The sequence below is a fragment of the Equus quagga genome, chromosome 9, assembly GCF_021613505.1.
Source record: "Equus quagga isolate Etosha38 chromosome 9, UCLA_HA_Equagga_1.0, whole genome shotgun sequence".
Classification (NCBI taxonomy): Eukaryota; Metazoa; Chordata; class Mammalia; order Perissodactyla; family Equidae; genus Equus; species Equus quagga.
In genome coordinates this window covers 37,747,457-37,771,732 of record NC_060275.1, presented here as the reverse complement: position 1 = coordinate 37,771,732, position 24,276 = coordinate 37,747,457, and the positions used below count along the sequence as shown (strand labels likewise).

Here is a 24,276-nt window from a genome sequence, read left to right as displayed (position 1 = left end):
CAAAGAAACACAACATAAAAAACTACGTAACTCAATTAGTAGACCAAAATACACAGGATGAGAAACAAAGGAAATGCAGGAGAACCAGAAAACAAGTGATAAAACGGCAGCATGAAGCCCTCACATATCAATAATCACCCTAAACGTAAATGGATTGAATTCTCCAGTAAAAGGACACAGAGTGGCAAGATGGATTAAAGAACAAGACTCAATAATATGCTGCTTCCAGGAAACACATCTCAGCTCCAATGACAAACACAGGCTCAGAGTGAAGGGATGGAAGACGATATTCCAAGCTAACGGCAAAAAAAAGAAAGCAGGTGTTGCCATACTTACATCAGCCAAAGTAGACTTCAAGATAAGACAGGTAAAGAGAGACAAAGAAGGGTAGTATATAATGATCAAAGGGACACTCCATCAAGCAAAAATAGCACATAAATATCTATGCACCCAACACAGAAGCACTAAAGTACATAAAGCAACTACTAACAAACCTAAAAGAAGATATTAATAACAACACAATAATAGTAGGGGACCTCAACAACCCACTCACATCAATGGATAGATCATCCAGACAGAAATTCAACAAGGAAACAGTGGAATTAAATGAAATAAAGACCAGTTGGACTTAATAGACATATATAGAACACTGCATCCCAAAACAGCAGAATACACATTCTAGTGCTCATGGAACATTCTCAAGGATAGACCATATTTTGGAAAATAAGGCAAGCCTCAATAAATTTAAGAAGGTTGAAATAATAACAAGCACCTTTTCCAATCACAATGCTATAAAGCTAGAAATTAATTACAAGAAAAAAGCTGAGAGGGGCCAGTCCCATGGCCAAGTGGTTAAGTTTGCGCACTCCGCTTTGGCGGCCCAGGTTTCAACAGTTCAGATCCTGGGCATGGACATGGCAGTGCTCATCAGGCCATGCTGAGGTGGCATCCCACATGCCACAACTACAAGGACCAAAACAAAAAAATATGCAACCATGTACTGGGGGGATTTGGGGAGAAAAAGCAGAAAAAAGAAGATTGGCAACAGTTGTTAGCTCAGGTGCCAATCTAAAAAAAAAAAAAAGAAAAAAGCTGAGAAAGGGACAAAGATGTGGAGACTAAACAACATGCTATTGAACAAGCAATGGATCATTGCTAAGACAAAAAATAACAAATGTTGGAGAGGGTTTGGAGAAAAGGGAACCCTCACACACTGCTGGTGCGAATGCAAACTGGTGCAGCCACTATGGAAAACAGTATGGAGATTCCTCAAAAAACTAAAAATAGAAATACCATACGACCCAGCTATCCCTCTACTAGGTATCTACCCAAACAACTTGAAATCAACAATCCAAAGTAACATATGCACTCCTATGTTCATTGCAGCACTATTCACAATAGCCAAGACCTGGAAGCAACCCAAGTGCCCATCAACTGATGATTGGATAAAGAAGATGTGGCGTATATATACGATGGAATACTACTCAGCCATAAAAAAGACGAAATCATCCCATTTGCAACAACATGGAGGGATGTGGAGGGAACTATGCCAAGCAAAATAAGCCAGTCTGAGAAAGACAATCACCAGATGATTTTACTCATATGTGGAATATAAACAAACACATGGACAAAGAAAACAGTTCAGTGGTTACCAGGGGAAGGGAGTCAGGGGTGGGCACAGAGGGTGAAGGGGAGCACTTATGTGGTGACAGACAAGAAACAATGTACAACTGAAATTTCACAATGATGTAAACTATTATGAACTCAAAAACAAACAAAAACTAAAAAAAAAAAGACAATTTTTGTGCATTGAAGGACAATATCAACAGAGTAAAAAACCCACAGAATGGGAGAAAATATTTGTAAATTACATATCTGGTAAGCAATTAATATCCAGAATATATTAAGAACTCCTACAACTCAACAAACAACCCAATTAAAAAATGGGACAGGACTTGGAAAGACAGTTCTCCAAGGAAGATACACAAATGGCCAAAAAGCACATAAAAAGATGCTTATCACTAGTCATCAGGCAAACGTAAGTCAAAACCACAGTGAGACACCATTTCACACCCATTAGGATGACTATTACCAAAAAACAGCAAACAAACAAAACAGGAAACAAATGCTAGCGAGGATGTGTAGAAATTTGAATTCTTGTGCATTGCTGGTGGGAATGTGAAATCGTGCAGTCACTGTGAAAAACAGTGGTGGTTTCTCAAAAAATTAAACACAGAAGTACCATACAATCCAAGCAATTCCGCTTCTGGGTATATACCCACAAAGAATTGAAAGTAGGGAAACAAGGTATTTGTGTCCATGTTCATAGCAACATATTTGCAGTAACCAAAAGGTAGAAACAACTCAAATGTCCATTGATGGATGATTGGATTAACAAAATGTGGTATATACATACAACAGAATACTATTCAGCCTTAGAAAGGAAAGAAATTCTTACATGCTACAACATGGATGAAACTTGAAGAAATTATACTAAGTGAAATAAGCTACACTCAAAAGGACAAATACTGTATGATTTCACTTATACGGTGTACCAAGAATAATCAAATACATAGAGACAAAAAATTGGACAGTAGTTACCAGGGGCTGGGGGGAGGGGAATGGGGAATTATTGTTTAAAGGGCACAGAGTTTCAGTATGGGATAATGAGAAATTCTGGAGATGGATGGTGGTGATGGTTGCACAACTTGTGCATATATAATACCACTGAACTGTACATTTAAAAATGGTTAAAATGGTAAATTTTATGTATATTTTACATTTTTTAAAAAAAGGAAAAAATCCTTTCCAGCTATCAATGACATAGTGCTTATGGTGACAGCTATGGAACTGTGGCAGTTTGCCACCTTAATGTCCACTACATTTTACATGGGAGGTTCAAGCTCCACTCCATTTTTGGAGTTGTAGTTTCTCTTTCTGGTCTACATCAGTTCCTCTCTCTCTGCACACTTCCCCTCCTCTCCCTTGCTACTCTTTCCTAAACCCTTCACCTCCTAGGATGGGAAGATTCAAGGAGACAAGTTTTTAATAGACTTCCTGAATACTAAAAATTGCCTTCTATTTTTAATATACTAAAGTTTTTCTTTAATCCTGATTATTTTATTAAATTTCTGATGCAATTATGATTCTAAGCTTTTTTTCTCTTTAATCTGTTCACATGGTATGTTATTATAATGGGTTTTCTGATGAACCATTCTTGAGTTTCTAGGACCACCTTACTTGATCGTGTTATATACTGCCGAGTTTGATTTTCTATTTAGGATTCCTGTATTTATATTCATTTTTGCTTTTCCTATACTATCCTCTGAGGTTTTGTGAGGGTCTGGGATTTTACCCAATTTAGAAGCTGCAAGTTAGCCTATAACTGTTTCATGGCTAACAGCAGTAAGACATGAGACTTCTGGAACACAAAGGACTTTATTGCTTACTGCATAGCAAGTAGCATGAGTATCATTTCCATCAGGACCTCTTGACTCTGAAGTCCCACAGAAGCAAAGTGAAAGGTCTCAGATGGATTCTGCACATGCTGTGAGTTTGTGTAGCAGTTGGGCTTGGGGAATTCACCTCTCTTATACAAGGCTTGATCGTTGTCTCAAACCTTATCCTTCAAGACTCACTGATAAATGGCCCTAGCAAAGTGGTCAGGGCCTTACGTTCTTGACATAACTAGCAAGAATGTATACGGAGTCTTAGGGTCCAAGGCAGATTGCCTTTCCCAACTTGGTTTTATATCAAGGTTACACTAACCTCAATTAACATGATGAACATTCTTTTCTTCTTTTTTTTTGAGGAAGATTAGCCCTGAGCTAACATCTGCTGCTAATCCTCCTCTTTTTGCTGAGGAAGACTGGCTCTGAGCTAACATCTGTGCCCACCTTCCTCTTTATATGTGGGATGCCCATCACAGCATGGCTTGCCGAGCGGTGCCATGTCTGCACCCAGGATCTGAACCGGCAAACCCCGGGCCGCTGAACAAAACGTGCGAACTTAACTACTGCGCCACCGGGCCAGCCCTTGAACATTCTTTTGTCCTAATCCCAGAAACTACTTGGATAAGCTGGAAATTTATGTGTTGAAGTTTTGGTAAAACTCACAGTAAAGTGTCTTGTTTTGGAGGAGGAAAGGGAGAATTTTGAAGTGGTGATCATTTTCTTTTAACAGTAATTTACTTTCTATTTTTTTTCTTGAGCGACCATTTATATTTTTCCAAAAAATTAATCCATCAAGTTCTCAAATATATAGTCTGCTTTTATAATTTCTTGAAACTACTCTATCTCTCTGTTTCCTTTTTCATTCAAGATATTATTTATTTGTGCTTTTTCTTTAACTATCTGTCTGGTAAGTTTTTTACCCCTAAAGGATCAGCTTTTGGTCCATATTCTACAGCTCCTGCATGGGAACTAACTACTTAAATCCTCCACATATCCACTAACGGGTTCAAAACTGGCGTGGGAACTATTATTCCTATTCGTCCTGTTTTGTGGACTGGTCAGCACACGTTCCACCTTCAGAATCTCTGTAAAAAAAGTAGGTACAAGTCTGTGTTCCCCAAACTCGAAGAACATTTCCAGCTATTTCAGAACCTCCTTATCTTGCACTGATCTAGCAGTGACAACAGGGTAGGTCTGTGGGCTTTTGAAGCAGAGTAATCATTCAGCCAGAGAATGAGATGCCTCATCTCATCCTTTCACACACCCCCAATCCAAGTAATTGTCTTGTTACCCACATCCATCCCTTTCACTTGGTTTGGAGAATAGACATGCTGGTCCAATTGTCTCTCAGTAGGCCTTAGTGGGGTGCAGGGTCTCGTCCAATTTTTTCTGATTCTCTATAGAATGTAGGATATTGGATCTTCTCACGCTTAAGGCTCTGGTTGTTAGGGGAAGGAAAAAGTTAGAGACAGCTTGGAACAAACTGTGTACCGATATTTGTGGAAATGCCCTTTAAGATAAAGAGTTTAAAACTGAATAAAGCCACCCAATACAATGATATAAATACTATAATCTGGATTGTACTTAAGAAAATCAGATATCTCAAATTCATAGAAACAGAAAGTAGAATGGTGGTTACCAGGGACTGTGGGGAGGAGGAAATGAGTTTTTTTTTTTTTTTAATGGGTATAGAGTTTCAGTTCTGTAAGGTGAAAAAGTTCTGAAGATCCATTGTACAACAAGTGAATATACTCAAAACTACTAAACTGTAAACTTAAAAATGGTCAAGATGATTAAAAAAAAAATCAGACATCCAATATCAAGGTGACATGGGGAATTTATTTTGTAGAAAAGCAACATCTAGAGAACGCCACAAACAGCCCTAGTATGTCTAAAGTACTATATATAAAAATGACAATTGCTCACAATGACAATACTGAAGCACTGAAAGAGACGAAAGTACTTTCTGAATCCAAGTAATTAAGTTATACCCAGTGTGGTTTTAATGTCCTTATATATCTCAAAGTTCTAATACGCTCACATTTGGTAAACCGCATAACCAGACATCCAATCACATAACCTCGGGTGATACACAACTTGGGGATATCCAAGTCTTCTGGAAATAGAGAAACTTACTCATACTCACATGGATATCTCCACACAAATATTTTAAAATTCCAATTTCTTGGTCAAGTGATATATTGCTTGAATTCATTAAATATATTTAGACTTCCCCATTATACAAAGTTAAATGTACACCTAAATTACTAAAAAGTGCTCACTGTGGTTTTACGGGAACATTAACACTCTGAGAAAAAGGTTTATGAATGTACTCTATACTAATCGCCTTTTTAATTTAAATCTAAATTTTCCCCTTCTATTTTATAACCAGTTTTGTGATTTTTTTGTAAGAAATCTATGCCTTCTTAATTCTTACAGATTCTTGTCTTTTTCTCCTCATTCTTAGGTTAAATTCAGTTCAAGCTTTATGGGTATCTTAGGCTTTGTGCGTGTTCTGACTCCTAAACACCAGCAGTTGTTCAGGGGCCTAAAATCCAGCATGGGAATTACTGTATTAAATTAGATCTAAGAAAAAGCATTAAAGACATTTTCCTGAAATATACAGAACATGTCATGCCAAATCTCGTGTTTATACAATAAACTGGCAAAACTGGTAAATTGCACATATAGCTTATATTCCCAAAGTAGAATAACTTAAATATAAAAACGTATCTTTATGTTACCACCATAACTGACCTTATGAGCATAATAAATGGCAATATCCAATACAAAAATCACAAAATCCACTAACCTTAAATGCTGCATACCACAGGGTACAAACTCTCATCTCCCTATGACCTATTCAAACTATAAACATCAATGTTTTTTAAGCTACTCTAGCATCTATACCCTATTAGAAATTTATACGAAACACAATTTTATGTTCAAATATGGAAATAAGCAACATAATTCCAAAACCCAAAAGAATCCCAGCATTCTGTAAAAAGAAATATCCCCAGCGGCTACATCCATGGTCACTAGCATCATTATGCAGCATCTCAGGTACCTTAAAGGAGAAAAAAAAGAGCAACCTTTAAGTTTTCAGAACCACAGATTAGTTTTTAGAAGAGTTTGCAAGAGAGAATATTAGCTTTATATGTAGCTGGATATACTGAGTGAATGCCTTAAAACATGACCACATACATATTGATGCTAGCTAATAATGTCACACAGCATTTCCTAGCAGTTTAATTAACAATGATTATTCATGGTCTTCTCAGCAAGTCAAAATTCACATCGGTCCAATCTGCTCCACTGTAAAACGGGGAGCTGACTACCCTGCTTCATTTACTGCCTGTATCTGAACTGAATATAACATGTGGCTTACCTGAAGTTCAAAGACATGGAAACTTACACTACATAAAATAAAATTTTAGCAATTAGATTGGCTAGGATTGTTATGTGGACTTGGGTGACAAAAAGATGTGACTCCTTTGTCCATTAATAAGGAACTTTTAAGCATTCTGAAGTACACACAGCATGCCAACATGTGGCTTGTGCTAGGTTTCCTACAAATCTATGCACAATTCAATGCCTGATTACTGAGATTCTACTCTCAAAAAAACACTTTGAAAGGGGGTAGATATTTCTGTGAATCCTGATACACATTAGGCAGGATAAAGATGTTCTTGTGATGAACAATCCAAAAAGATAAACTCTAAAGGACCTATATTGTATATGCTACCTTGCTGAGTATAGAGTCACTCCTCATCACTACTGCATTTAATTTAAAGCCTTTTTAAAAATGAGGTTTCACTGAACATTTTCTCTATTTTATTCTTAGTCAATAATGTAATTTGATTTCTTAAAAACTTACCATATCAACCAGAGCAACATACATGAATAAGCCAGCAGTAAGTGCAAAGATCCACATAGAAACATTTTCAGCATAATGACCAATGAAAATTCCTGTTGCCATTCCAAGATATGCCAGCATGGCTGACAAAGCATTATAAAGAACAGCCTGCTTAACAGTCATGCCAGCCTTTAGTAAAACAGCAAAGTCACCTTTAACAGAAAACAGAAAAGGGGATAAAGTAATTGAAAAATCATTTTTAAGACACATACCCAAGAGATTTCCCAGATTCAAGAAATTCTCCAATTTTTTTGCAAAAAAAAAAAGAAGTGAAATTAAGACTTACCCAGGGACAACAGTATTAAGCAGTGTAAATCACCCTAAAAGCTCTACAAACTACGATATTTTTTCATCTAGTTTTTTGTGAGCCTTCCACTTTGTCAACAAATGATAAATACCACGAATCTATGATCGCACTCTTGCACTGTCTTCAAGGAGCTTACGGTTGGCCACAAAAGGAGGGTGAAGAACACACATGAAACGATCAGCAAATGACAAACGCAATATGTAATTAAGAGCTAAAGAGTATAATGTACTATTTATAAAAAGGAGAAAAAGAGGTAAATTAAGATGGGAATAGTTAGGAGAGGCTTCATGGAGCACGAAGCATTGAGAATGTGAAACATAAACCAGATGCTGAGGATTACAGGCACTGAGCAGACAGGTGGGAGGCCTTCTGAACGGCAGAACACATGCTAAGCAACAAAAGTGAAAATGGCATCACAGGTGTGTGTGAGTATGTGTCTATAGGAAGAAAAACAAGGACATGGACTGGGATCCAAAACAATTCTTGGAAGGTTTTAAGTCCTGGTGACAGAGAAGAAAAACGTTCAAAATGCAATTCATCAACTTCCCTTTCCTTCAACTCCAATGAGATTCTCTTTGCCAACCTCTCTCTGATAATGGAAGATGATTCCTTTGATTCCTGTGGTCTTATATTGTGTGTATGAAGATAATGACCCACTGATGTCACCAGGATGCTGGTAGAAGATATTTGGTAGGGGAAGAGGATGAGAGCAGGGCCCCAGGTACTTCTTTGGCAACCCCACACAGGTAATCATGTAACTGTACTCAGAGTCAAAATTCTGGCTGGAAACAAACTTGTGCTCAGTAAGAAAAGAAGGCTCGCTAGGTTAGCAGATGTACAAGAAGGCATAAAAGTCAGGAGGAGGCTTGCGGGAACTACTATCGTTAGCAAAAGCCAGTGAAACCAGGACACTTCATCCACCTGGAAAATACTATTTATATGGTTCTCTTACCTAGTTCATGAGGCAACTCGTGACAAAACACGGCAACAGAAGTACTTAAACCACTTGATAAACCTTCAGTAAAGGCAGCACCTGTGTAAAAATCAACCACAAAAAGTTTGGCTACATTATTTTGTTTTGTTTTGTTTTAAATCCTACGAGCATAAAAATGAGGTAAAAGAAATAAACTACATTCTGGTTGTGAATAAACAGAACTTTCCCAACTGCACTCTGTATCTTCTTTATAGCCTTAGATTACATTCAATTAGGTTTAAATTTCCCAAAGGGGCACAAGTAGATATGATTGAGAAAGGGAAAGTTCCAATATGCCTTAGAGTGATTAGATAATCTTATACAAACCTGAGAAGTAATTGCTACTATATAAAACACTTATTTAAAAACATAAAATAAGCTGATACAAAAAGTTTAGGAAAAAACTTAGCAGTCAAGAGTACAAATATGTTTCATTGGTCTTGGAAGAATCCACTATGTAATTAGGCTTGTTTACATTCATTCTTTCACTGTCTCATAAGAAGAGTCTAAGACAAACCGCTCCTCTCCAGCTAACACATTATATAACTGATTGCTTCTAAACCATAACTGAGCATTTGCACATCCTCCTTTGTCATTTATACTGTGCACAATAGAGGAGGAAGAGCACCAGGCTCCCAGGGAACCAAGCTGTGATGAGCTGGCCTCATCACAGCTGGGCTTCAAAACAGCACTGCTCCTTGGGCAAGTGGTTCCCCACGCCAGGCCTCAGCTGCCTAATCTGTAATTATTCCCATGGTTCCTTCCAGTTCCTTCCTTCTAAGATTTGTAAGTATTCTATTATCTCTCAATTGTGGTGTAATAATTTAATAGCAAAAATTCTATAGTTCTTCTTTGGAGATTGGTAAGTGAACTTATCAGACATACAAAGATTCCTTTAGCATAAAAGATAATGGAAAAGATTCTTTTACCTTAATAAATACTGTTCATATTGCAGATAAGCGAATTTAAATGCATAGGGCGAAAAAAATAACACATGCTCCATACAGTTCAGAGCCTGATCTTAAGACCTTGCAAATTAAAACAAATTTTGATACTACAATTTTAGGTAATGGGCTAGGTAGAGCACTTAATCTTATCTAACATTTATCAAGTACATCATTGTCAAAGTAGCCAAGGAAGAAATAATATTTTGATAATCTTAGAAATTAGTAACCTTATCAAAACCAACCTATTCTTTGTCAAAATTGGACTGGTAGTTTAATGTGTCATTTTCAGAGTTAACCAACAAGGGGCAAATATGTAGATGTATACCAATTGCTAGGCCATCGCTGAAATTGTGCAGGCCGTCGCCCATTATCACCATCCAGGCCAATGTGGCGATGCCAGCATCTTTCAGCTCCTCCCGAGAATAGCGCTGACTGTGACTGTGGGGGTGGTGGTTTTGGTGGTGGTGGTGATGGAGAATATGATGGTAATCATGATGGTGGTGAATGAGATCGTCTGACTGGCCGAGTGTATCATGGAAATGCGAATGGCATTTATTCTTGCACCCTCTGGGTACATATTCATTGTAGACTTCTTGTGGATGAGCATGAGCTATCATGACCTCTTCTTCTTCCAAGATTGCTGGCTGTTGAGAATCAAAGTGGGAGGGCTCTTGTGAGTCTGCTCGTAAATAGCCTTCAGGTCCTAGGTATAAACATAAAGGACATTGGGACAGAGACAGAAAGCTGTGTTAATGTGCTTGGACACATTTCAAACGTTCCCACTGACAATTCAAGTCAAAAAAGATCTTAAAGCATGGTGACTCTCTCACATACACCCGCAGAACTAAACATTAGAGTATTATTAATGAAAAACATCAATAGGTTTTAATGAATTTTAGAAATTAAATGATCTCATATTAGGAATAGATTTTAAATTGAACTTTCCCTAGCTACCCCCCAGATCCTCCCTTAATTTCTTCTGCCTCCCTACATTTTAAAAGATGACTTTTTTCCTGATTATAAAAGAAGCATATACTTATTTTAGAACAATATTTAAGAAAGATACTGAAAATCAGAAATTAAAAATATGCATAATCCTGTTGTCTGACTTCCTCTTTTTTGAGGGCAAAATTCAAGGAAAAACAGAAGAATGTGAAATACCATCATCACCAAAAACCACTGTGCAAAGAAAAGTAAAGTGCAACAATACGATTGTGTTTTTTCTTTGCCTTGTTCACTGGTATCACTTTTCCTGGGAGCAGTCCTGACACTGTGGCCCAATTCTAGAGCAGCTATGTCCTCTCATCATTATGTATTTCAGTGGAGTCCATTAGAAAGGTTAAAGAGAGAATAGATGCAGGAAGAAGAGCAAGAGCATTTTACTTGGCCTTTAGACAAAAACAGCATGTTGGACAACAAAAGGTGGACAGGGAATCTTACACACAGGCAGTAGTAAAAATAACGTCTTCTCCCTCCCCTGTCAGCAACTATCTACTGAGCACCTACTCTGGCCCAGGCACCCTGCCTGGCACTGTGGATAGAAGGAAGCATGACGAAGTCTCTGCCATCAAGAAACTTAGGCTCTTGTGGGAAGGGAGCCACCTACTAAGGAAATACATGTATAAGGAAGGGAAGATTCCAGGGGTCCTGGTGAAGAGTTTGGTTTAAAATTTTAATCTTAACTGAATCTGTCCACAAGAAATGCCAAGCTAACAGTCAAGTTACAGAAAAAATAGTAACTTTACAGTGGAGAAACATGGTAGACACAACCTTAGCCAAGCGATCTAAATTAACGCCACCAGCATATGACAAAGAGCATCATGTTGGGTGGCACACCATGTCACTAAAAAGGATACAATGACACTTTGTGCTAATTCTTGCCAAAACTAATCAATCTAATTACAAAAAAAAAATTAGACAAACCTAAAATGAGGGGTAACTAGATGCAACATTTGATCCTGGATTGTACTCTGGACCAATTTTTTTCTTTTGTGGGAGGAGGGAATATAAACGAATTTTAAAGACAATCGGAAAAACACGAATAAGGTCTGCAGACTCATAATGGCATTGTATCAGCACTAATTTCCTGATTTCAGTAATTGAACTGTGGTTATGTAAGAGAATGTCCTTTCTTTTAGGAAACATATACTGAAGTATTTAGGGATAAAGAAGAAACATGTCTGTGACTTACTCTCAAACAGTTTAGGAGAAAAAGTGTGTGCATGTGTACACAAAGAAAGAGAATGATAAATGTAGGTAAAATAACTGAGGAATAAAGGAAAGGGACAGGAGTTCTTTGTATTATTATTGAAACTTTTCTGTAAGCCTGAATTTACCTCAAAATAAAAAAAGGTCTATAGAAAGAGAAAGTAAGTATACATAGAAACAACCTACTCCCTGGCAATTTAAAAGAAAAAGTAGCAGATATTTTTTTTTAAAAAAAGGGGGGGACATGGCCCCATCTCTTCCAGACAGTCCAAGCTGCCTGCAAATCAAAGAGCAACGAACTCCCTCCAGGTCTCAGACTCATCAGGACTTACGATCATCTGCATCCACTTTCTCCTCATTTGTTGAAAGTTGAGATTCATACTTGGACAACTGCTTCTTAATCTCCACGTCATCATCATTTTCAGGTTTTTTCTGATTCTAAAATAACAAGGAAAAGCAGTATTTTAAAATAGTTGATTTGCTTATGTGTACAGCTTTAAATAAACAGTTAAGCAAAAGATAAAAAGACAACAGAGTAACAGACCTCTATTGGCATAAAAGCCATTTTATTAAGGGCAGGGCCTGTACTTAACTTGCACAGCATCTAGTAGTGTGTATTAGGCATAATAACTGTCCAGAAAGGCGAAGCATCAATGCCTCAATAAGGTGAAAAGTAGAAAAATCACATGTTCATCTTTCTGAACGTCCCCTAGGCCATCCACTCTAAGTGCGATCTTATATAAGCAACACAGCATTCCCTGGGAGCTGGTTAGAAATGAACAATTTCAGGCCACAGCTTAGACCTAATGAATCAGAGCAGGGATTTTAACTAGATCCCTGGGTGACTCACACATACATTAAAATTGAGCCCTGCCTCAGGTTATTAATTTAGAACCAGCTAGAGGCATTTTGTGATCTGCTAACCAACTGCTTGGTTTTCTCCATCCCTCTTTTGGACACTAAAACCCCATACTTTTTATAATATAAAACTATACTGTGACACTGACCATGTATTTGTTATTAAAACTAAAATACTTTTCCTATAATAAAACACCATTAACAAGCTTTCTCTTTTTAAACAAATCTCTATTAGTTAGCCTTGAATTTTTTAATCACCTGAATACCATGCCTGAGATACTGTCCCTATCTCTGAGCTCAGGCATCAAGGTCACTGTTTGAACAATGGTGCCTGTGTCTTCTTTACTTATATAGAAGATAGTATTCAAAATGGTGAAAACTGTCACACAAATAATAGATTTCCTATTTGCATACCTTTGAATATGGCTTAAACAATCACCCCCATAGCTGAGATTTCATTCTAGCTCTAACAGCATATAAAATATCTGTACATTCTTAGCTTGTAAGAGTTTTTAAAGGCAAGCACACAAATACTTATACCTACCCCTAGAATAATGCCTCAAATAGAGAAAGTACTTAAATATTTGTGAAAATAAACCAATTCAGGGTATTTTAAATCACTTTAGTTGATGCTTTATTTCTTGTTGGGCAAGGACTCTCTTTAGAACTTATAGTTTAACCAATTCTTTCATTCTGACAGGAGATTTTCACATATTGAGGTATATGGGGTAAGTTCTGGTTCAAAATTGACTTGGCTTGAACTAAAGAAGACTGACTTACAGCCTATCAAAAATACACTGTACATCTGCTTTAACCATGAAAGAATGCACTCTCTTAAGAATGCATACGTCCCCTCCTACACCCTATTGGTAATGCCCTATTTGGTAACGCCTGTATTAGTCCCTCCTTCCACCTCTGCAATCAGGGTCATGCAGACCTGCTAATTTGCAACTGAATACCTCTTTGAAACTTTGATGAACATGTATCCTGGGTGTGTTTAATGTATGTTCTTTGTTCTAAAAAGGAATAAGAGTGTTCTGAAAACCATGGTTCTCCAGACCACTTTCTTCCTTTGTGGAAACTGCCTTCCTGGGTTATAATCCTCACCCTGGCTCAAGTAAAACTCACCTTATCTCTCTTATCTAGAGAATGGTTATTGATTATTTTGCCAGCAATACAATGTAAAACAAGATACACATGGTCTCTGCTTTCATGGAACTTATCACCTACAGCAAGGGAGGCTTTATAGACATAGCGAATACACAATTCTTTGATTGCAATTTTTGATACATTTTACAAAGGAAAAACAGAGTGCTATGAGAGTGTATAACAAGAACTAAGTCCCAGGACAGGTTTCCTTGAGAAAGGGATATTTATACCAAGACCTAAGGATAAGCAGGAGTTTGCTGGGGAAGGGCGGGGTGGGGAGTGGGGGTGGGTATGTGTGTGGAGAGGTGGAAGTATTATTCCAGGCCTGGAGAATGGCCTGTGGGAGGGCCCTAAAGCAGGAAAGGGCCAGCCCCCTCCTGGAACTGAAAGAAGTTCAAGATGGTTGGGGCCTAGTAGGTCAGACACAAGCAGCTAGAGATAAGGCTGGGCAGCTGGAGGAGACCAGACGAGGCAAACCAAGTTAAGAGTTGTGGACTTTGTCCTAAAAGCAGTGAGAAGTCACTGAAGAAAGGATTTAAGTTGTGGTATACAACCTCATCAGATTTTCACTTAAATAAATTACTCTGCCTGCTCTGCTCTACTCTGAATTGGAAGACAAAAACTAAATAAGGTAGACACCCCAGTTTGGAGGTAACTGCCGTCACTCAGGTGGGAGATAAGCATGGCTTGGGCTAGAATGATAGCAAGGAAAATGGACAGAAATGGGAAGACCCTGGATATATTTAATAAAACTAGGTTGAATATGAGGATGAGGGAGACGTTATAGATGATGCTCAGATTTCTAGCATGAGCAATAACCTTCACTGGTAGAAAGAAAGTTTGAGGTTGAACTTGTTATAAAGGTCTATCTATATCAAATATGAGATGTAACCCTAATTTGAATAGAGAGATTTCAAATTGACATGTATGGCAGATGACTTAAAGCTAAGATATATAGACTCTCCCGGGGTGCACGATGGATGTCTGAAGGAAAATCCTAAGTAAAATGTTCTGTTACGAGGCTGGAGAGCTCCTAACACTCACTGTATAATGAACAGTCTTTTTTCTTTTTGAGAGAACCAAACGAGATTAAAAACTTTTAAATAAGTAACACTAAGATCTGGATGCCCTTGACAAAAGATACTCAATATATTCTAAAAAGGAAGAGAACATGTAATGTTCACAAAACTCCTGTGGGAAATCTTTCTCTAGAAATTATGCTTATTTTCTGTTTAAAGTTTTTTATACATTCAAAAAATATTTACCAATCATCTATTATGTGCCAGATGCTATTCTAGGCATTGGAGATATAGCACTAAAAAAGACAGAAAGGTCCTGGTTCTTAAGAGCTTTCATTCCAGCAGAAAGTCTTTTAGAACAGAGATTATCAAATTTCTTTGACTACAACCCACAGTAATATATGTAACATATACACTGTAATATACTGTAATATTACTGTTGCATTTAAAAACACCAGTCATGACACAGATTGATTTCACAGCTCACTAAGAGTTATAATCTAGAGTTTGAAAAAGAGCCTATTCTGTATTAGATAACAGAGAGCCTACCTCTTAGAGTCCCATGTGATAGAGTGCCAGATTAAAGAAAAGCTATTTTACAGTAAAATTTGAAAACTAAATTGAAATTAGAATGTTAAATAAATTATGGCATTTCAACCAGAAACATAGTAAAACAAACTTCCAACCTTCCCCCCCGCCAAAAAACTATAAATGATCATGTTTTTTTACAATAAGAATAATTCCAAAGAACATAAAGAAGTAGGATATATTCTCAAACCAGTCCAAGAAAAGCAGCTGAGACAATGGGAACACGGAAGATGACTTCCTGGATTCAGAATGAATAAGCTATTCTTATTTCACTTCTTCCCTCTAAAGTTAGGTCCAGTACAGAGAAGGTTCAAATGTTGCCACTTGAGGTTTTTTTTTTTTTTTGAGGAAGATTAGCCCTGAGCTAACAACTGCCACCAATCTTCCTCTTTTTTTTTTTTGAATGAGGAAGACTGGCCCTGAGCTAACATCTGTGCCATCTTCCTCTACTTTATGTGTGGGATGCCTGCCACAGCATGGCTTGCCAAGTGGTGCGTAGATCCACACCCAGGATCCCAACCAGCGAGCCCCGGGCCGCTGAAGTGGAACGTGTGAACTTAAAGACTGCGCCACTGGGCCAGCCCTGCGACTTGAGATTTTAGTGGATGCAAAACCCATAAGGGTAAATATTCATAGGATGGAGGAGGAGGCTACTCTCCTGTTCACACATGTACTTGTTTCCCACCATGAGCTCCATGTTCACCAAGAATCAACTATGTTAGTTTTCAAACCTCTTCATGCCAGTTATACTTGTTACTGTAATTGCACAATTTAATTACATATTGCTCAAACTATGAAATGATGGTGAGAATAGTTACTCCTATGAAAACTTAAGTTGGCTGCTTTTGAGAGATTCAAGGGCCAGTTGCTAAAAAACAAAGTCTATCAAATTATATAAGGTAACCACTGCATAAAATTTTTAAAATTTCCACAGACTCTACCCTCAAAATAGCTTTATAAGTGTGTAACCTCTTGGTCAATTTTAGAGAAACCAAAATTGGAAATTGTACATGAAGCAGCAAGGCTATAGAAAAAAAATGATCATACAGAACACCTACTCAAAGAAAATCTTGGTCAACACTGAATGACCAGAATATGAGTGTATGAATATTTTAGTAAATTAAAATGTCCAAGATGTGTACATGTCATTGTTAAAGAGTCCCCACCAGGACAGTCTTATGACTGACTTGCCCGGTCATATCAGATTAGAAGAGGCAGATAACCACGGGTGACTCAAGGGCTATTTTTATCAGAAATAAAGAGCCTACTGTTCGGCTTCATAATATTTTCTGGTGGCAATTTGCAAAGGGCAAGTCTGTGAAAGTGATATATCCTTTGAAAGACAACAGAATGGTCAGCTACTGGGTGAATAATTTAAAGTTAATTGTAACTACCAATGAATGTCAACAGTGTATCCATGATGCTTTTTTTTTTTTTTTAAAAAAAGCCCACTTCACTGAGGTATGATTGATATATAAAAAGCTGTACATATTTAACGTACACAGTTCAATGAGTTTGGGGATAAGATACACCTGTGAAACCACTGCCGCTGCTAAGACCATAATTACGATGCTTCTGATCTTCAAGGCCCTAATTGTGCCTTGCTTGGTCATTTATATAGACGCTGATCCTTCAGTTCCTACCCTCTCATGAGTTTGAAGGGAATACTGAAGACAGAAAACTCCAGGGTTATCAAGATACAGAACTGCTCTCCATGAATGCCTCTGGGAGCAAAAACTATCTCAAGGGTACTGAACTCCACCTCAAATGAAGATCATACACTCTGGACAAGCTGTGTTAACAGTCTAGCTAGAGAAATACTCTAACGAATGTCTGATGCATAGTAAGTACTCAGTACTTTTTCTTACCTTTTTCTTCTTATCTTTAAATTGCTTGATCAATGTGAGTACGTGTTCAACAAGAAACATGAAATACAAGCCTCCTAGAGCTGTCAAACCCTTCCACGTGGAATCAAAATAGGTACCTTCTTCTATGTTTTGAGAGGACAGATGACTGAAAAGTGGCCCTCTCTTCATTTCCATTGCTGGGTCTTCATGGCTGTGACTATGGTGGTGACTTGCATGAGACTAAAGGAAAAACAATACATATTTTATAAATTCAGTAGTTTCATACATGTCAGAAGAACTGGCTAAGATAATAAGGTCAAATTGAAACCATTCAGAATTAGGCAATTAATGGGATACTTGAGAGCTGAGGGGAAGTTTAGGATGTTAAAAATAAAATGGCCTGCAGGCAGCTAGCTATCTAAAGCTTAACATATATAATGTACTAAGGCACTTAGAGTGGATACGTTTAGTGTTAAGACAGAGGCATTCCCCAAGGACTCTCATGATATATAGGTAGTGGGCATTTTCAATGTTGACAAATTACCATGGCCACAAATAAAAGGGACGGCCAGACTTAACAGGCATGTAGTGTCTACTGCTTATTCTCCCAACTGAAAAGCTCATACCAGTGTTGTCAGTGTGCTTACAAGAAGCCCAGTCTGTGTAAAGGGGCCCAGCAGGTACCCAAGATCCAGGTGCACCACTCCAGCAGCCTGCAGTGAGTGTGGTAGGAACTCTTGCCACTGCAAGTTAGGGAATCGAGTGTGGAGCACACGAATTGAGGTGAGATTGGGGGAGGGGAGTATGTCATAGGGTACACCCATGCACATGCCGCTTCAAGAAGCACGTGTTCTTGACCATCTGCCATCTGGCGGTCAGGGAGCTTATCCTAGCAAAATAGTTTTTCACTACAGAATGGAACACGATGAGGTATGCAGGGCTCCAGGAATAGAGTGATTTCTTTTTCCCACTTACCTAAAAACCTCTAAGGGAAACTTAAAAAATGAGATCCAAAGATATTCTGCCTGAGCCCCTATTCCAAACATTTAATGGAAATATTAAATAAACTTTACCAAACTTGTTTTATTTAAGAATTTACTTGTGTCACAAGTGTAAATCTCTAAATCCACACATAAATTCAACTCTGAAGAAAAACAAGTTTTTTTTGGTACATAAAGAGTCACATTTTTCATTTCTGTGGTAATCACACTAACATGTAAGCAGATAATTCACACTGTGGCAGTCTGTCATAGTAATAATATCCACGCAGAATTTGTCTCCTTTTATTAACTGGGCTCCAAAAAGTTAAATTAGGCTGTATTTAGTAAATTCCCTCAAAGAGAAAAGGAAAATAAAACCCATGTATTAAGACCTAACACAAAAATACAGCTTTCAGTTACCAAATATATTTTAAAATCAGTTCCTCTAAACTAAATTTCTAACCTTTTATAAATATTGACACAAAGAATTCTAGTACAAACCAAAAAAATATGTATTTTTTCAATGTTGAATAATAAAATACACTAACAGGACAAATTACCATACTTACATGTGGAAGAAGGTGTAAAAAAGCATCACCACTCAATGTCCCAACAGCCAATGCCACAAGGAAACTTAGGAGAAATTTGAAAAACACCCGATTCATGAGTGGCACTAAGATAACACCCAGCAAAGACAGGAAACTGATGATGGAAATGGCTATAAAGCCACCAACCCAGGCTGTCAAACAAAACACAGTAAAAGAAAAATCTTTCAATTGATAAACTTTAAAAGAGTGACTTTGGAGTAGCATAAAGCAACTTATAAAAGAAGGGAAGCTAAAGAAATACAAACTCAGTGAAGGAGGACTGTGGTAACAGAGCAATTACCGAGAAACCTGTTGCTAGCTCAAATGAACAACATGACTGAACCTTCCAGGTGAAGAGCACAAGTCTAGCGGAAGATTCTCCAGATGGGAGTGAAAGGGGGGAAAAAATGGTTACCAAGGACGATCTCTGGCTCACGTGGGAACTGAGCTTTCAGACTCCCATAGCAGCTAAATTATGAAAGAGAAGAGAAAGAGGAAAGGAGGAAAGGGGGGAAGGAGGGAGGAAGGAAGAAAGAAAGAGAAGGAAACCAGGAATTTAATAATTTCCTCAGTAAAAGCAATTATTTCTTCACTATAGTTTTAGAGGAATGCAGCTCTACGCAAAGCAGAGCTTATCCTAGTTTCATCTATTAATAGCGACGTACCAGAATTAAGCTCCTAAACAGCAGAAACTAACTCTGACCTTCCTCCTCCTGTAGGATGACCTCAGACAAGTTGCAATCTAAGTTTGTTTATTTATTTATTTATTTTAGGGTAAGGCTAACACACTTGGTTCTTCACATTTAAGGCAGAGAACAATTAAGATGATATACTTGGAATTATGCTGAAAAATGAACAGGTTGATGTAAATATAAGGAAAAGTACAACAAAAGTCTATCTATTGAAAAATATTTTTACATAAAAAAAGGCAATTCTACCTATTTGTAAAGAATAGGTCTTTGGAGGGATTTCGGCTTTCTTTTCACTTGTTGTATGAATCAGACACGATCTGGCATCAATTTGATTGATGATGGCTGGGCAGAGGTAGTTGAACTCTGTTGCATTCAGCGGGACCTGGATGCCCATGCCATGAGACGTGAGCAGCTTTGACGCGTTGAAACACTGAAGGAAACAAATCAGTGAAAATCACCAAAAGGCATGCCCATTAGAGAATCCAAAAGAGCTGTTTGATGACACAACACTCTTTCCTTAATGAAGCTACTTCTTTGCTTTTTTTAAGTTAAAGCAAATTACAATCCACTTTCATTTGGAGTACTTTGGAACTTGCTTCAAGATACCTGGAGATACTATGTCACAATGGTGGAATCCCACCTCCTCTATTTCTTCTTGGGAGAAAGCCTCAAGTAGAATAAGCCTGAGGATGAACAGACATTCACAAGCCTGTTAATTCATCGTATAAACCTCTTAAGGAAATGAGCTTTAATTTCGAAATGGGGTTCATTAGAGATTGAGAAATACGTTCTTTTAGTTCTAATGCTGTGTCAACCTGGCCCAAACAAGCCCAAGACTCGTCACTCTTCCAGCAATGATCATACTTGCAAAACTTAGCTCTGTTCTGTCTACATACCTGGCAAAATAATACTCTACAATGAGAGAATGTGAAATTATGTAGATTACTGCGGTGGAGGGCAAGCCTGGTTAATAAAACAAACCTGTACCAGCAGGCAGTTGTTTCAACAATTTAATTAGAGGACAAGCTTAGTTTGAAGAGAATCTCCTCTGGGTAATCTAAGCTCCCCTTCTCCCCCCAAAATTGGTGGTAGTACCTGTTTCTCATCTTTTGTAAAGTTATTTTAAACTCCCACAATGCCTGGCCAATACTACTCAGAACAAACTTCATCACTGGTGTTGCTATGGGAATGACTGTTAGTAGGATTATCCCAGAATTAGTACAGTCATGTGATGGTTTGAATGAAGTACTTAAGTTTTGTTTATTAACTTATACCAAGTAATTCCTTGTTCTTGATATCTCTCAGCCAAGGCAAACTGTGTAAGTCTGGAAGTCTAGTCTAGAAAAAACACATGAACTCAGAACCTTACTGCCCACACCTTTCATTTGTCTATCATGTTGTTCTTAGCAGCTGCTCCGATTTCTATCACTCCACAAGTCATTGTGATCCCTCTGCCAAGGAGGTAACACTGTTCTTGCGTTCTTCAGCCCCTTCAACTCCCCCTTTCCCTAAAACATGGATTCTAACTCCTGCTTTTTTAACCTGTTTTCTATTTTTTATTAATATTCACCTTTCTCCAAATATAAGACTTTCTCCAAAAATAATCCTCATATCTGCTTTCTATACTTATTTTAAATTCTACATTAGAAGATAGTTTTAGCAAGCAGCACTATTCTCACCAAAGAACTACCTCTCGAGTTTTCTATCAGGAATGTTGACAACATAGGAGGGACACTTTGGGCCAAGTGCTTTGATGAGAAAGCAGAAATTCCCTTTTCCTCGCCATTTTATTTTTAAACTCTGTACAACTAGATACAGAATGGCACTGACAGGACAGACAAGCAGGCCTATTGATTAAAATAATAAACAGCACTCATCTTACCTCCTGAGTATTCTCATTTGTGTTTCTGGAATACATAAAGCCTTTTCTGGGCTCACTCACAGAGTCATTCGTTTTCCTACTAGCCGGCCGGCTCATCCGGCTTTTTCCTGTGATACTGGGTGGAGTGGAACTGCTCACGTCTTTGGAGAGAAGTTTTCCGGGTTTTGGAGTTTCTATTGTCTCTAGAAAGTGAGTTCCTTCAGAGACAGCGTTATATACAGTTGAGGTCACTTCACTAGCAGCAACACCATCTTTGATGAAAACATTCCTTCTAGCATTGGCATGTTCTGATCGGTGAGATCCTTTCCCCTGGGTGTTTCTAAGATCTTTACCTGAACTCTCCAAGTCACGGTCTGGACAAAGACCTTTCCGATTACTTTTACCGGAAGCAGCATGATTATGGTGAGAGTGATGATCATGGTCAGAGTGATGCTCGTGGTCATGGTGTATATGGATTCTCTTAATTTTATCTATGCCTATATTTTGAAGCAATTTTCTGAACCCTTCAACTGACAAGGAATTATTTTCTCCATAGCGACGGAAAAGCTGCTGTAGATGATGCTGTCGTGTGGTAACTGCCAAGTCAACGTTAATGCCAGATTCCCAATTTGGAATAACTTTCTCAGTGGTCTGAGGGAAAGCAGTTGCTGGTTCTAGTTCATGAAGTGGATTTGTGACTGACAAGGTGAAGGTCAGGATCAAGATTACAGATAAATTCCTTGCCATTGCAACTTCCTAGAGGAGACAGAAAAAAAAATTCTTGCCTTCACTTCTAAAACAATTTTAATTAAGAAATCTCATGCTGAAAATTGATGTCTAGTCAAATGATCAAGGTTTTAGAGTATCATTTAGTGTGATGTGTAGTGCTCAGTGCTATGAAAATACAGAGAACTAGAATCCTAGGCTCTACCCTTGCATTGCTAAAACACGTGAAACCACTGGAGAACAGTTGAGTGCCAAGAGACTCTGCAATTAGTGCTGTAAAAGCAACAGTAATTCACAGACTGGAGAGATCCGTGTGGCGACAGCCATACTGGCAACTTCTTGTGTTCAGAACAGTGATTCAAAAGCAAACGAAACCCAACTACCACCACCACCACCATTATCATTTGATAAAACAATCTTTTAACATCAAAAAAAGTAGAAATGACAAACTCAGAATAATTCACATTTAAAATATTTTCTTAAACTGTACACAAATCAATTTAAGTCTTCTTTCACCCATCCCACTTGTCAGTTTCTTGTGTATCCCTCAGGATATTTTCTACGAATACTCAAGTTGATATCCACTTTAACGACACAAATGGGATCTTTTTTCCTACTCAACATATGACACCTTTCCATGTCAATACATATATAGATTGATCTCATTCATTTGAATAACCGCGTAGTAGTTCGTTAAGTAATTAAATTTCAAAAAAACCTACCTCGTTCTAACGTTGCTATAAACCAATGAAAATTTTATCATACACTACCACTCATCCACACAGTACTGTTTGGAACCAAAGGCTTATGCTCCAAAGAGGAGTTAGGAATGGAGCTGAGCCTTGAAAAACAGAATTTAGTTAAGCAGAGGAAGGTATAGTCCAGATAAGCAGACAGACTGATATCTCAGGACCCAGCAGACATCTAGCACCATAGATGGTAATCGTGACCAAACTCATCGGCCTTCTGTGAAAGACAGAAAGGTCAGGTTCTGGAGCGAGACAAGAGCTAGGGGCAACAAGCTCTACCACTTTCAGCTGTTCTGCCTTGGACCAGGAAAAGCTGGTAATACCTATTTTACAGGGTGACTGAAGAAACCGCATGAACGAATGCATGTGGAAGTGCTCCATAAACCGTCATGTGTTGTACAATTGCTGCTTATCATACTGGGAGGAATGGAAAATGTAAACATATAACTACTAAAAGGCTAGACTCCTCAAACAAGAATCTTCGGGGCCTGAAGTTTTGGGAATTCAGTTAACAGGCAAGAGAACCATTAAGAAACCATTCGAAGGAGAGAGGCAAGGAGCGGGCTGGGTGGGGACAAGCACAGACGGTTGACTCAGGGAGCAGCTCCATGCAGCTCAGAGCCTTTCTCCAGGGAGGATGCTTAGGGCGGTCGCCGATTTGCCGCCCGATCTCCTTGCCTGCAAGTCAGCGTGTGTTGGAAGAAAAAAGAAAGCCGAAGGACAAAGGCCTGGAGAAAGGGGCGGGTGGAGAAAACGAGAAAGAGGGCACAAAACTGCTTCTAAGGGCTTTTTATTTTTCAACACGACAGTACCTTCTTTGAATGTGAGATGAACAGGGCGGACAGCTTTCTCAGAAAGTCCCCGAAGCCCATCTGTGCACCCCAAACTGAGAAGTCCGGCCTCCCCGGCCCGCGGGGCTCCCCTCTACGCCGCCCCCTCCCGGACCTGCGGGACTCACCTCTCCGCGGCCTCGCCGTCCCTCCCTCGGCCCCGCGCGCAGGTTGTTCCCCGCGGGCGGTCCGGAGAGCTCGGAACCGGTCCGTGCTTCTCTCTTTGAGCAACCTCTACAGGGCCCCGAAAAGCGGCGGTCTCATCGGCCCAGCTGCCCCTCGGCCCGGGGTACCGCCACTCAGCCACCGCGAAGCCGCGCCCCACGCGCCCTCGCTTCCCGGGAGCAGGAGGACAATTACTAATTGCCGCCGCGCGCAGCGCGCCGCCGGGAACCACCGCCTCCGCCGGCCGTGGCTGCGGGGCATGCGCAGTGCCGTCCGGGACCTGGTCCCCGGCAGGCGGATCCGCGTGTCCGCCTGTTCGCCGGCGCCGGAGCGTGAGACCACTTGGGGGCCTTTTCCTGTAGCCCCTCTGCCACTCTGAGGACCGAGACTGGCTCGTCGAGCCTCCCTACCCCCAGACTAGG

At 39.0% G+C, this 24,276-nt stretch overlaps 1 protein-coding gene across 1 annotated transcript; it reads right to left on the bottom strand.

The window, feature by feature from the left end:
* Window positions 1-5,271: 5,271 nt before the first annotated feature.
* On the bottom strand, window positions 5,272-24,022 carry SLC39A6 (solute carrier family 39 member 6). Its single transcript, XM_046671391.1, has 10 exons — window positions 23,818-24,022; window positions 21,406-22,140; window positions 19,770-19,953; window positions 18,814-18,983; window positions 17,286-17,504; window positions 12,136-12,241; window positions 9,921-10,298; window positions 8,628-8,708; window positions 7,330-7,520; window positions 5,272-6,519 (listed from the first exon to the last, which is right to left on the bottom strand). Exons 2-10 carry the CDS (start codon window positions 22,129-22,131, stop codon window positions 6,367-6,369), a joined length of 2,208 nt encoding a protein of 735 aa, XP_046527347.1. The 5' UTR covers window positions 22,132-22,140; window positions 23,818-24,022; the 3' UTR covers window positions 5,272-6,366.
* Window positions 24,023-24,276: the final 254 nt, after the last annotated feature.

Excerpts from the sequence above, each read along its gene's own strand:
- SLC39A6 (XM_046671391.1), bottom strand. The coding sequence starts at position 22,131 with ATGGCAAGGAATTTATCTGTAATCTTGATCCTGACCTTCACCTTGTCA. Across the intron at positions 17,505-18,813 it reads TTTTACACCTTCTTCCACAT|TCTCATGCAAGTCACCACCA; the intron begins GTAAGTATGGTA and ends TTTTTCCTTTAG. Across the intron at positions 12,242-17,285 it reads TTAAAGATAAGAAGAAAAAG|AATCAGAAAAAACCTGAAAA; the intron begins GTAAGAAAAAGT and ends TTGTTATTTTAG.